Source organism: Drosophila obscura, unplaced genomic scaffold, assembly GCF_018151105.1.
Source record: "Drosophila obscura isolate BZ-5 IFL unplaced genomic scaffold, ASM1815110v1 contig_179, whole genome shotgun sequence".
NCBI classification, from domain to species: Eukaryota; Metazoa; Arthropoda; class Insecta; order Diptera; family Drosophilidae; genus Drosophila; species Drosophila obscura.
The window spans coordinates 4,341,394-4,355,514 of NW_024542766.1; the positions used below are offsets into that span (position 1 = coordinate 4,341,394).

General features: G+C 40.9%; 2 protein-coding genes and 1 non-coding gene across 5 annotated transcripts; all 3 read right to left on the bottom strand.

The window, feature by feature from the left end:
• Window positions 1-2,525: 2,525 nt before the first annotated feature.
• LOC111064710 lies at window positions 2,526-3,791 on the bottom strand. 3 transcript variants are annotated; one of them, XM_022352465.2, is made up of 4 exons: window positions 3,395-3,791; window positions 2,948-3,335; window positions 2,746-2,888; window positions 2,526-2,663 (listed from the first exon to the last, which is right to left on the bottom strand). In XM_022352465.2, exons 1-3 carry the CDS (start codon window positions 3,763-3,765, stop codon window positions 2,748-2,750), a joined length of 900 nt encoding a protein of 299 aa, XP_022208157.1. In that variant the 5' UTR covers window positions 3,766-3,791; the 3' UTR covers window positions 2,526-2,663; window positions 2,746-2,747. The 3 variants fall into 3 exon arrangements, with proteins under 3 accessions (XP_022208157.1, XP_022208158.1, XP_022208156.1); XM_022352466.2 differs by having other exon boundaries at window positions 2,526-2,691; XM_022352464.2 differs by lacking the exon at window positions 2,526-2,663 and having other exon boundaries at window positions 2,699-2,888.
• Window positions 3,792-5,449: 1,658 nt separating this feature from the next.
• On the bottom strand, window positions 5,450-5,521 carry Trnap-agg. Its single transcript has one exon. It is a non-coding gene; the product is annotated as a tRNA-Pro (tRNA).
• Window positions 5,522-8,488: 2,967 nt separating this feature from the next.
• Window positions 8,489-11,791, bottom strand: LOC111064707 (zinc finger protein Noc). The gene is made up of 2 exons (XM_022352460.2): window positions 11,270-11,791; window positions 8,489-10,578 (listed from the first exon to the last, which is right to left on the bottom strand). Exons 1-2 carry the CDS (start codon window positions 11,357-11,359, stop codon window positions 9,055-9,057), a joined length of 1,614 nt encoding a protein of 537 aa, XP_022208152.2. The 5' UTR covers window positions 11,360-11,791; the 3' UTR covers window positions 8,489-9,054.
• Window positions 11,792-14,121: the final 2,330 nt, after the last annotated feature.

Sequence of the window (14,121 nt, forward strand, 5' to 3'; positions counted from 1 at the left end):
GAAGCAGCAGCGGCAGGTCAAGCCCATATTTAGCAACTTCTGACTATATCACACTCAACATCCAGCCAGACCAGACCAGGCCAGGCCAGACCAGCCCGGCTTTAGCTATCGGTTATCTTGACATTGCATGAAATATTTATGCCCTGTAGCGGCATTCACCATAGAGTTTACTTCAGCATTAAATACATAAGAGCACTGCCATTTTATAAAGGGTATGTTGGGGCTATTTAGGGAAAACTATAGACAGAGAAAAGTGGAATAGATTGGGTAGAATGAAAGTCTAAGAAGTGCTGCTAAAGATTATATTATTATCTTCGGAATATAAGTTTTTCATGGAGATACCAGAGTACTCCTTAAACTCCACTAATATCTAATAAAAATAGGAAGTTCTTTAAAGAAACTTATTGAATGATAAGAAACATTTACAAAAAATTAATAAATAAATAAATAGACTTTATATATCTACTTTAATTAATCATGTAATCATCATTAATCAACGAAAATTATATAACATCCCCGAGTAAACATCTCTGAAAACATCTCCAGAGCATTCCCTAGTCGCTTCTTGAGCTACGATCCCGCCACAATTTTTAATCTGACAACTTGACATTATTAATTAAAAATTAAATATGAAAAGCGAACATACAAAAAAAGTACAAAAGCAGGAAATACATTAACAGCTCTGTCAGCGACAATTTCCGATATCTGTAGCCTGATTGCTGGTGACATTTCGATGCCATTCAGTGACCCGATTTATCTGTGAGGGGAAACCCACACTCTCTATGCAAAGTGCACACCCTTTCGAAATGTTCATTGTTTGTGGGGTAATTTACAATCCAAAGGAGGTGGAGGCGGAGGAAAGCAAAGGCCCCCGCACTGACCACTGTCACATACATATATCACTGATTTATCTATCAATAATATATTAGCGCCAAAAAAAAAAACAAAACAAAACAAAAACACTCTAGTGCCGGCGGCCTGGCCTTTGAAGTGCCACCGGCTCAAGGTATTTCTGTTTGGTCGCTTTCCAGTTGTTTCCGTTGGGGCAGGGGCTCCATGTGGAGTTCCATTTTTTTTTGGTTTTTTTTTTTTTGGAACCACTGGGTGGCTACCTGGGTGCAATAATAATCACAGCTGAAGTATTTATGCCGCGGCGGCCCACAGCTGAAGGCCTTGCAGGGCCATAAATTCTCAATGCGATTTAATATAGATTTTTTGTTGCTTTATTCTTCATATTTTATTTATTTTATTCGTGGTATTTGAAGGTAGAATTTATGAGGGAGTACGCTACAGGAGAGGGTGGGGGTTCCCATGATCCCAGTACCCCGACCCAAGGTTGCCGATGCATGCCGCACGACACGAAAAGGATACAGATTCGACTAATTAACGAGGAACTCAAGTGTGGAGACACACGGAGAACCCCCCAAGATCCTCGTCATTGTGATTCCCTCAACACCTCTAACTCCAGCGATTCGTGTATATCTCAAGGCAACTCTTAACCTGAATCATGTTCCTCCCTAATACTACAGATGCTCGTATCCCCCCCCCCCCTGGTTTGACCAACATAAACCGAAAATAAATGGCTACCGAGTGCCTGTTGACAGTTGTCGTTGTGTCAGCAACAAATGTCATTTTCAAAAAAGGAAAAAAAAAAAAATTAAAAAAGAAGAGAAAAGTGAAGAAAAATATGCAAAGACCAAGGCGGGGCGAGCTCCGACCACCGCCCATATAATGTAAGATAACATGGAATGTGAATGGGGATGTGTTTTGTTTCATTTCATGGGATACTCTTCCAGAGGGTATTGGGACTATGAGAATAGGTCTGAAGAACTCTAAATATATACGAGTCTTTAAAGCGGCTATCATAAGGATTATGATTTGTATAATAAACATTTTTTTTAAATAAAAAATAAATAATTAAAAATAATTTTTAAAATATTAAAAATAAAAATTATAATTATGATTTATTTTTAAAGTAACTTCCACAGCCAAAATGTTGCTCACAAGAGTATCCAAAACTTCGATCTTCGAAATTCAAACATTCCCCTTCCTGCCGCTGCTCTTGTGTACCCCGCGAGTGTTCGTAATGGTGGGGGCCCAGAGGGAAAGTGTCAAACGCAACATTATGAAAATGACACGAGGAAGCCATAAATATTAACAATGTCACAACACAGCATGGGATATGGAATGGATGGATGGATGGATGGGATGCAGAGGGAGGAGGCGAGACCCCGGGATCTCGGACTCACAGCGGGGGCGTAAAATTCACAGAAAAAAAAAAAAGAAAATAATACACGAGAAATGGAAAATTATTAAGGAGTTGACAACTGACACAAGGGGGCACACACACACACACACACACACACCGCACTCAGACAGACAGGCGCACATAAGCACTCGTAGAGTAGACAACCTAAAAGATACAAATGTATCCGCTGGATGTCACTGGATGTGTGTGTGTGTGTGTGTAGGTTGTCGGTTCACGCATGATTGACGCACCCCCCGAAACGAAACGTAAATTGAAATGACTTTAAGTGTAATTTATAACAAAACTGTTAATTAGCTGCGACGACATCAGTCAGCTGCTGCTGCTGATGTTTTGTTGCTTCTGCTGATGCTTTTCTGTTTAATTTATGTGCGACAAGCGGATCGGTTCACGACACCTATTACGAGGATCGCAAGGGAAAAACTCTTTAGGTTTGGAATGCTCAGCAGCAAGAAAATAAATTTCTATTTATAAATTACAATCATTTTGTGGTCTCCAAATCATCACCCAATTGTCCAGGATGGTCCTTGTGATCAGATTCATTGCAATGCAATTCGCTGAAGACACTCTCATCGATGCCATTCACATAGCTCGGCCGCAGATCAAATCCAATTGTGTTGTTCTGAATATTAAAATAGAGAAAAGTCAGCTTGAATATTGAGCGGCATGGCGAACGCTCACCTTGAATATCACATCGTTTACGCTCTGGAATGTATCAAAGAAATTGAAAAACTGATAGCCATTAAAGTTGTGCAGTAAATCAAGCAATTGTCGTCTCAATTCCTTCACTTTGCGTGGCTTAAATCCTCGCTTCTGGTAAACAAAAACGGCATTCTGTAGACCCGCATCATAGTTGCACGAGGCAAAGGCATTTGTCTCCGCATAGGTAGCAAACGGACACAGCAATATATCCTCCGAGCTGTTCAAGGGTTTATACTGATCTGAGTTCAAAATTCGTATGGATCTACGCTGAGCTATGGACGGGCTATCCGGGCAGATATTGCGTCCGCGTAGCGCATTGAATGCCAGCGCGGAATGGAAGGCTCTCTCATCGCTAGTGTCCAAATTGCTATATGGAAATGATGCAAAATATTAGGAGAAACACAAAGTAGAAGCTGAAATAGTTACAGTGTAGCCTCATTGTACTCGATGAGACTGATATTCCTTGCTGTCACGGCTATAATGAAATTCTCTCGCTCTTCGCGTGCAAATATAATCGGACTAAGACCCGCCTCACGCGCTGCCATATAATCATGCTGATCGAGCACCACATAATGATTATCTTCGTTTTTCACCGTCTGCAGGCAGTCAGTGCGACTCCTTCGCGAAACGCATTGCAATGGAGATGCTCGATTGGCATCCCTGGATGCCTTTACCACAGCCAAACACTTGTCCGAGCTGACCGAATCGAAGGTGCAGAGGGTATACTTTGCTGGTTTGCGAGCACCGGAGGACGAGAGCCCAACGATCAGACAGAGGGCAACAAGTGGAGATATCATTTTTTTTGTTACTAACTGCACTTCTGTCGTTGCTTGCCGCCTTTATAGAACATTTCGTTAATGTCTATTTAATGGGCAGAGCGAGTGAGTCGAGTCGAGTCGAGGCATTATCAGCTTATATAACCCCAAAGAGCCATTCCATTCATTTGCTGGCTTGCTAATCTCTGGACGGACACCTCATAAATCATCGATCGTGTCTCAGGTCCGCAAATAAATCATCAAATCTAAAACGTCAACTTGTCAGTGCCACATTGCTATATCAATTCGCCAAGCGAAATCACGGCACAACAGAGACCCGAGAGACCCGCGCGCCCAGCTGTCCGACTGTTTTGTTGTATATAGGGCCCCCACAAATTAAGCTTCATGCAATCTCAGTTGCCGATTTCTAAATATTATTTATGGGTCGATTGCCCCCGACGACCGAAGCAAAGGAAAAAAACCAAACAGTCTACCAGTCTACGGGGTCTTAGGCAGAGTACGTGCAGCAGCGCACCTCTGCATGGGATGGCACGTCAACATACAAGAAACTTGAAGATAATACCCCACCAAAGATATATCTTAGAGGAATGTTGGCTCTACCAGACAAGGAAAAAAAAACACTTTCATTTTTCTACCTTGAGGTTAAATGCCAGACATTTTTCCATTTCCTTTTATTTGGATCATAAATCTGTAGACAAGTTCTTCGCGTCGCTTAATCGTTAACATCTCTATATACGACACGGACAATAAAATTGGTTTTTATGACTATATAGCAATAACCATACGACAAGTTGTCAATGTTAAGGTGCCTCATAAATAAGGGGAAGCACAAAAAAAAAAAAACCTTAAATAAATAAAGAAAAAAATCATTGAAAGTAGGAAAAGATATATAAATACTAGTATGTGAAAAGGAAAAGGCGGATCTCTGGATTATTGGGTACCCACTAATCATTTTTAATGGTTAAATAATTTGTAGAATTTTAATTTTATAAGAAAATGTCAGAGAAGCCATTCAGCATTAAAAATTTAATCAAATTAAATCTTAGATCAGCTGTCGAAATATATTCTGTCGTCTTATCTTGCCACGAAATCGGAATATTTCTGGGTAAGGAATATTTGTTTGCAAATCATCTGCGTTTTATTTGATAAGAACTTTGCCTATGACCCAATTTCTGTGATTGATATGAGCTTAAAGAATGAAACTGCATAGCTTTTATATCAATTCCAGATATCACGCGATCTTTGTGTTGTTTTTGTCAAGTGGAAAGTGTCTTTCATCGTCTCCAAGCATAAAACTCTTTGGACAACAACTACGAGGTATCCACCATAATATTGGAAAATCTTTATAAAAAAAAAAAATCACAACCGATGATTAGACTTAATTTTGATGAGGCCATAAAACATCCAAGATTATAGCGGGGACTAGCCCCAAAGTCACACAGGTTACCATAATAAAAGTATTGCAAGGCATATAAATATAGTCATATACCAAAAACTACGCGTACTTATATTTAATATTTACAACATTTCAAGAGTGTGATTATTGCCTGGCATTAAATGATCATGAGTCAACCAGCCAACCCATATGACTGGCTCAAATAATACCCATAAATCGAATTAATAAACTTTTTTTATATAGGGGGATTATTGCTTTTTATTGCACAAAAAATGTTAAAAAAAGACCAAAAAAAATTGTACTTTACTTGGGCTCGTCCGGGATTTGAACCCGGGACCTCCCGCACCCTAAGCGGAAATCATACCCCTAGACCAACGAGCCGATTGGCATGGGGCCTGCCATCACTAAACTTTAGTGCAGACTCCCCAGCGAGATCTCTAAAGACCCAAACAAATCATTGGAGTATAGTTGGGAGTGTGGCCCCAAAACTCTCGTATCGTATCGTCTTTTTGCCTCTCTTTTGCCCTCTTTCGTGGCCTATTTTTAACAACAACAGAAAAAGTTGATTCGGTTTTGGTTTCTGCTGGCTTTTGCTTTTACTTTTTGTTGTTGTTGTGGCTTCTGGATGGCGGTGGGGAGGGGACTGAGACTCGACGACGTGCCAGTGTTGACATCGAAAACAAATTGTTTAACATGAAAAAAAACACACAGCAAAACAAAGAAATATGATGCCTGTAAATAAATTTAATTTGGAACAACAGAGAGCCACAGCCACAAAATAATATAAAAAAAAAACTACACACAAGAGTTGGACAATCAGAGCGCCATACAAAGCAGATCTTTCAACGGAATTGGGAGGGGGAAATAAAAAAATTATTAATAATCATCAAAATGTCAAGAGGGGCGACAAAAAAAAAACTTTACCATTTAGCAGGAATTTGTAATGCCCTTAAAAGATTTAATAGGAAATAAATTTAAATAAATTTATACAGAAACCCCAATAGCGAACGATATGGAGAGAGCTTCTAGTGCTAAGCAACGCTGTGAGAGAGAGCGACACGTAGTGCGCGAAGAATGAATGAATAATGAAATTTTATGACTGCGAAAAATAATTATGGTATTAAATTGAACTCCAGGCATATCCATAACCAACCATATATCGAATACTCTTCCCAAACTCCACTATAACACTCAATATAAATCCCCCAAAACGACTTCACATCTTCCCTTCGCACTTGGGGCACGCTGGCAGGCAGCAACGGCGGGCAGAGCACTTCATTTGCCACAGAGCGAGCACTGATTGTTGATTGCTGATTGCTGATGGCTGATGGCTGATTGCTTTGATAAATCGACAAACAATATTCCCATACCCACATGGGGGATATTGGGGCCAAGCGATTTCTGTGTTCACATCGAATCAAAATCAAATCAGAGACAACGCTCAAGTGGCGGGAAACAGACGAAGAAACAAAAACAAAAAAAAAAACAACAAAAACACAACCAGAAATTGGAAAAAATCAAATCGAATATTGAAACAATTGAAAAAAGCGTTGCCTGTGTGAGTGTGTGTGTGTGTGCCGAGTGACAGCTGAATGCGATAATTTCAAATCAAATCAATTGAATATTGTCACAATTAATTTATTTATGAGATACACTCAAAAATGCTGTTGAATTTTGTTATTGATTTTTGAAGCATATTGTCTCTGAAAAATGTTTGTCATTTGTGCGCTGCTTTGTAAGCAATTTTTATTGTAATAAATTTATACATTTCGTATATCGTATATTTATTATTATTATTTTTTTTTTTTTTTGCGTGTGCTGCACATTGAATAGCAATTGATTCTGACGATGTGATGTACTTTGTATGTATGAATGGGTGGGTTTTTATTGATTTTTAATTTCAGGCTTGGGTGTTTTATGACTGTCGCCAGAGACGCCAGGTTTTATTAAGGCTTGCCCAATCAATGCTACCCCCTGCCCTTGCCCCTGCCCAAACAACTGCAACAGCTCTTGATGGACTCATGAAATTCAAATTTGATTTCATTTTAGGCCGCATTCGAAATGCGTGCATACAAAAGTTTACATTGGAAATGCCAAAGGAAATCAATTCAAATTGTTTGTGAATGGAACAATTTGAATTTGAGATTTGATTTCGAGGAAAATTCAAGTTTCCTTGAGGTGGGCATGAAATATTCCTTAGATTTGAATCGATTTTCGAGTAGAACTTTCGGGTTTTTTTCAATTTAAATTTAAATATTTGTTCAGTGCGCTGCCATTTTAATGAAAAAAAAAAACAATTCAATCTTTATCTGCTTTCCTCTCTTTGCTGTTAACCCTATCCTCGTGAGACTTGAGCTCGTTTTCAAGTTCTAAATAAATGTTTCATATCTATGAAACTATAATACAATTGTTGTAGAATTCTGCATCAAGGAATGAATCTTCTTTTCCATGGCCTTTGAATTAAGGAATATTTTTCATAGATTTCTTTTTCGCTTAATTAATTTCATTAAGTTTTTCCGTGTGTTCCTTTAATTTTGCTGTACTTTAAAACCCTCTGAAAAAAAAATCTCTGCAAAATAAAAAACCCTCCTTTCCATTCCGGGTTTCCTATGGCTTCTTAAAGTGAATTAGAGAGCCCGCGATACGGTTTCCAGAATGTGCCAATGTCATCAGTCTTTAGGTAAATAAACCGAGGAGGGCAAATCAAGTCGCACTATCAGCATTATTTTTATAGCCCTCGAGTGAGTAAGCCAATCCCCCCCCAACAATCCCAAACAAAATACTCGTGTTCCCAACAGATAAGACCATGAATTTTTCTGCAAAAAAAAAAAGTAGCGAATAATTTTGCCAAGTAAAAGATGTTGTGGTTTTATATTTTCAAAAGATTTTGGTTTTTCTTTCATGTATATTTCTCAGTTTTTCATATGAATGTGGTGGATTTTTTTTTGTTTTGTTTTTGTTTTGATATTCTGTTGCCTTCTGTGTGAATCTGATTTCCGATTTTTCTGCATACATCAAGGGGAGTATGTAAATTAGCAAATCTAGTGTTTTTTTTTTTTTGTATATCTATAGAATTTACACGCACAGTACATATATAATTTTATATGAAATATTCATTTTTTATTTGTATTTTTTTTTTTAGCATTTTTCTTCAGTTTTTGTTTTGTTTTGTTTGTTGTTTTGTGTAATGTGTTTACTATTTATTTTATACGTAGTTTTACATTTAAGTTGACTTAAAGAACATTAATGTTATAATGATTGATAATAATAATAATAATAGTTAATAAACTTAAAGATTAAAGCAAAACTTGGATTAAAACAATTTTTCAACATCTCAGAGAACAGAAATTTTGGAAGTCATTGAATATTCGTATGTTTTTTTTTTGTTTTTTGTTTTTTGTTTTGCTGCTTTGCTAAGACTTGAAAAGAACTTTGGTTGAACTTTGAGAAGAGAAGTATTTAAAAAAAAAAAACGAAACGCAAAACTTTATCCAAAAATCTGATGATATTTCCTACTTATAGTATCTCCTATGTGAGGGGGGGAGGATTGGATTTGATTTGTGATTACTGTAGACAATAATAATTATGTATCTTGTGAAGTGGCAAATAAATTGATCTTTCTTTCTGTTTGTTCTGCTACGATTTTGGTTGTGATTAATTATGATCTGATCTTCTTCTTCGTTGAATGGAAACTTATATTTAATTAGCGCTCGACAAACTACAGTTTAGTATCACAGAACAGCGCGCGAATGCCGAACAGATAGATGAATGTCCATCGGCATTCCCGATCATCATTTCATCATTTTTTTTAATTCGCTTGAAATTATTTCAAAAACGTTTCCATCTATGGGATATCCTTTCCTTATTTTTTTGGTATGCATTTAAAAACCTTTTCATATTTCCGTCTTTACTCCTTACTGATGTGCCGCTCCCATCCTCTGGCCGTACATGGCATACGGAGAGTAGTACGGTCCCAGAGCTGCTGCTGCGGCTGCTGCTGCCGGATTGAAGGCTCCGCCAGCGCCAAAGGGCGATGGGGCGCCGCCCATGGATCCGGGTGGTGGCTTGGCGTAGGGATGATAGCGGGCGGCTGCCGCTGCTGCGGACATGGGGCTGAGCGGAGGCGTGGGATATCCACCCCTGAGGGCCGATGGCGGGAACAGGGTGCCGAGCAGGGACTGCGCCTGCGACTGGGCGAGAGCGGCGGCCGCGGCAGCCGGATCCGAGAGGTTGCCCGTGTGGGTGCGTAGGTGGGTGAAGAGTTCGTCGGAGGTCTGGAAACGCTTGCCGCAATAGGCATCGCCCACAACCCAACTGCAGACGTAGGGGGCGGAGCGTGCCGCCGCCGCATTGGCAGCTGCTGCGGCTGCTGCCTGTGAGTACGGATGGCCTGGCGGCAGACCGGCGCTGGCCATGGCCATGCCGTACTTCTGGTGCTCGCACTGGGTGCAACCGGCCGGGCAGGGAGCGCCCATCAGCATCTGTTGGGTGTGCGCCGAGTAGGGACAGCCGGGACAGTAGGGATCCTTGCACACTGGCACGATGGCCTCTCCCCCAGCCGGGGTCTTGATGCGCTGGTAGCTGATGTACGGATTGGGCTGTCCGGCGGGATTGCCACCTCCGGCGCCCGGATAGCCGCCATTGGCAGCCGCCGCCAGCATGGCGGCATGATGGTGCGAGAAGCCGCCGGCAAAGGGCGGACGGAAAGCAGGATTGGCGTGCTGCTCCATGCCGGGCGGACAGCAGAGGGCCGACAGTGGGTTGAGGCCATAGGGACCGGCTGCCTTGTAGGCCGCCGCTGCTGCAGCCGCTGCCGCCGCCATGCTGCTCATCTCCTTGGGATGCTGTGCTGTGCCGTTGGCATTGCTCAGGACTTCCATGCCCGAGCGTACGATGGGGCTGGCGCCACGCTGTGAGGAGCCCGAGGGCGACACTGTCTTCCGGCTGCCATTGTCATGCGGTGTGGTGGGTGTCGCATCATGTGTCCGGCTGTGTCCATCTGTGGGCGTGGCATTCGACTTGCTGCGCGAGGGCACACGCTCCTGGGCGGACGACGAGTTCTTGGAGCTGGGGCGCATCGGTTCCTCCACGGAGGAGCTGCTCTTGAAGGAGTTCTGGTTCTGGTGGCTCAACACATTCGTCTCGTACGGCTTGAAGGCCAGCTTAATCTCTCCGGTGGTTGTGAGGCTGGTATTGCCGGTGGCCGTGGCCGTAATGGGCGTTGTGGATTTTGGCGATTTGGCCTGGCTGCCAGGGGACTTGGCCGCCGACATATCGCCGTTGCTCGACGAGTTCGAGGATGTGGAGGACGAGGAGCAGGTGCCCGGCTTTGTCTTGTTCTTGTCCATAGCCAGCAGAGGCTTCACCGCCGACGAATCGGCGCCAATCTGTGAGCATGTCTGGGCGAGCAGAGCGAGCGGACTCTTTTTGGCATCCATCTATAAGGAATGGAAAGAAGGAAGGATGTTGGGATTTAGTTTATTGGTTTTTGCTGCTTCGGGAATTTTCTTTTATTTATTGAGCTCTATTTTTTTTTGTATTCCACTTTTAGATTTCTTTTAACAATTATTTTTGAAGTCACATTCAGATATTTCATGTTTTTCCATCAATTTGTTAAAGTTTTCATTTAAAATTATTTATATATTCTTTTATTTAATTTTTATTGCTTGAGTGTATTTTTCTTCATTGAAAATGAATTTGTTCCGAATTTCTGGTGTATTTATTTTAGAAAATACTTTGGAAAATGTTTCAAGTTCTTGAATACGAATTTCCTTTCAGCTGAATTTAATTTTGTAATTGAATTTAAATGTTTCATTGCTTAATTCTTTTTAACTTAATGAAGTTAAAATGTTCAATTTAATTAGTATCACTTGGAAGGAACTTTATATGAATTTTTTCATCATTCTTTTAATTTGAGTTTAATTTTTTTGTGTATTTCAGTTTTTAAAATATTTTTTGTTCTGCTTGGTTTTGGCTTGCTTTTTGCTTTTGCTTTTTTCTTTTTAAATAGTTTTCATTATTTCTTTTCAGTTTCATTCTGGTCATTGATTATATTTTTATAGAGCTCATTTTCTTGACTTTTTTTTAAAGTCTTTCATTTATTTATTTGTTTGGTTATAAAATACTAACCGTTGTTGGGAGTGGAGCCAAATAATCCGGTTGAAGGTATTGGTTATTGCCGATGGTAACGACACCACCGCCTCCTTCCAAGACAACCATTTTTGTTGCTTAGTGTAGTTTTGTTATTGAAGTGTAATCCACAAGGAAATGTTGAGGTCGCTACAGAAATGTGTAGCTTTTTCCTTTCTTTTTGTCGTCGATGAAGAGTAATCCACAGAAAATGCGACGGCAAAAATTTATGTGTGTTTTTGATAATAATCCAAATATTTCACTTTGTTATTTGTCGGTTCAGCGAAATATTATTCCTGAATTCCGTTTAAGATCACTTTGTGGTGTAAATTTCTTTCACCTTTATTATTATTTTTTTTTTTTGTATGTTGTCGTTCACTTTTTGACACTTGGGCTGATGCTGATGGGACAGCTGTTCTTGAACAGAATATTTCTATGGGTGTACAAAGGGGGAGTTTGTTTTCCGCTTTTTTTTTCCGAACAACGTCTGAACGATTCGAAGGCTGAACTCGAACTGTTTTCTCCGTCAGACGATGGGAACGTACCTAGCCGCAAAGTGAAGAACGGACACGGTCGTGCACGCTCATTCATGTACGCTCGCTACTCGCTCTCCTCTCTCTACTCGCTCGCGCTCTCCTCGCTCACTATCTGCTCGCTCAAAACTGGTTTCGCCGCTCTCTTTGTGCGTTAGAGCAGTTCGGACTGCTGTGTGCGAGCGAGTCGCAATGAGCGTAATTTTCAAATATGGCGTATTTTTTGTCCAATCACAATCGCATGCGCCATGCGATGGATGCCTTGCGGAACAGGTTTCTCGCTCTCTCTGTCGCATTTGCACCACGGCAACACTCGTTTCGAGAGCAACAGTTGTGGCACGGCGAGAGAGCGGCGCTCTCAATCGCGCTAGCTGTTGTTGCATTGCGCTCACACACATTAATTTTATCTTCACACATATGTCACGCGTTCGCTCTGCCGCTCTCCTTTTTTGTGGGGCTTTGATGGGGCTGTCAACAGCAGGAGTAATAGGAGGGGTGGGTGTAGATACGGATAAGTGGCAGGGCAGTGTGAGAGCAAGGAGCAGCAATGTGATTGTGGGAGAGGAAGTATCAGCCAGTGGCAGAGAGGCCATTGTCTTCCGCTCCTGAGATTTGTTCTCTGCTCACACTCCGGTTTTTTTTTTGTTCCAGACCATTTCCATCGCCTCGGTTCCGCTCGTTTTAATGTCATATAAAAATTAATTTGTTTGTCGCTCGCTCGCTCGCTCTCTCTCTCACACTCTTTCCACTCTCCCCTGCTCCATCTCCTGATCCACGACTCTCCACAATCTTTTGTTTAGCGTTTTTCGATTAACTTCTGCGGTGGGTTTTTATTTTGTGTTTTACTGTACCACTCTCTCCCCCACCCCACTGCACAAAACGATGCGGCTCCTGTTTTTCCGTTTAAGTGGAAATCGTTGTTTTGTTTGTCGCCTCACAAAAGTTTTTCCAAGCCATTTTCCACACTCTTTTTTTTCTGTTTCATGTTTTCTTGATTTACATGTAAAAGTGTGCGAGTGTATGTGAGGGGGGGTGGGTTAATTAATGGCGGTATGGGTATGGTGGCCGGAACATACCACAAAATTAGTGGCTAACCAGCATTTTAAATAGTTTAATGGTTTTTTCTCTTGCTTAATATTTAATCACACAAAAATTGGAATTGCATTTTCCATTCAACACTTTTTAAAAACTATTTTTATTTCCTACGGTAATGGAAGAAGCTTGTTACGTGACAGGCATAGGCAGAAAAGCAGTCTGCTGCCACCCGAGGGGCGCTGCTGCATAACCGAACTGAAATGATTAACAGCGAACGGATGGGATTAATCCTGGGAGCCTTCCTTTGATCTTCCACTCCCTTGTGCAGTCTCACAAAATAATTAAAGATGCATTTAAATGCCATAACAAAATTTCATCCGTAGCTTAATAAATCTAAGCACGTTTTCTTCCCTAATCATCTGGATCTCTTCTTTGATTCTCTGCACGTAAATCATGATCTATATTAAATGATTTATAAAATTCCTCAGAAATCTATACAGAATCTATTTAATCTAAGCCTAAACCAATTCTTAAGATTTGGCAGCATTTTTTGAGAATCTTTTGGTGGAGATCTCAATCTCTTTGCAATTTGAAAAATATTACCTAATCGCCAGACATTTTTAAATCCTCCGTCAAAGCCTCTGGCAAGCAAATTAAAATCTGTGTAAATATAAGCGTTAAGACTGCGAACAGCTAGGCGGCTTATGTCAGGATTAAGAGTATTTAGACATATTTGGGCAATGGGGATTTCGCTTTGTTTCTCTCGCCTTACGTGTCACAGGTAGAGTTCCCTCCTTCAGTACAAGATGGATTTATTAGGTAAGAGCGTGCTGTTGTACTTTACGATCCAGCTTAAACATAATTTGCGGTTACTGCGTGAAAAAAAAAAAAAACCAGCTCAAAGTGTTGCCAAAATAAATATTCACCTCGAGAGAGAGAGAGAAAGGTACAGGTACAGTCGTCAGAGGTCGCAGTGGTTAGTGGGTTTTCCCCGCTCGAGTGCGGGGAGAGAGTATTTTCCCTTATTATTTGTTATTTTTTATGGCCACTTTGTCAGCGTCATAAATTTGCTGCTCCTCTCCTGTATGTGAATTATTTACTAGCGAGAATGCGAGCGAGAGCGAGAGTGGGGGCGCTTCGCATAAATAATACAAAAATATTATAAATTACAACGAAAGCCAAAGCGATTGTGCCAGGGGGGGGCGGAAGTGTGGAACACCTTGATACCGTGACTAAAGCGATTTTCCTTTCCTTCTTAATGCTCATGCCCTGCAGCGGTTTGAA

Excerpts from the sequence above, each read along its gene's own strand:
- LOC111064707 (XM_022352460.2), bottom strand. The coding sequence starts at position 11,359 with ATGGTTGTCTTGGAAGGAGGCGGTGGTGTCGTTACCATCGGCAATAAC. Across the intron at positions 10,579-11,269 it reads TGGCTCCACTCCCAACAACG|ATGGATGCCAAAAAGAGTCC; the intron begins GTTAGTATTTTA and ends CATTCCTTATAG.
- LOC111064710 (XM_022352465.2), bottom strand. The coding sequence starts at position 3,765 with ATGATATCTCCACTTGTTGCCCTCTGTCTGATCGTTGGGCTCTCGTCC. Across the intron at positions 3,336-3,394 it reads GAGTACAATGAGGCTACACT|CAATTTGGACACTAGCGATG; the intron begins GTAACTATTTCA and ends ATTTCCATATAG. Across the intron at positions 2,889-2,947 it reads TAAACGATGTGATATTCAAG|AACAACACAATTGGATTTGA; the intron begins GTGAGCGTTCGC and ends TTTAATATTCAG.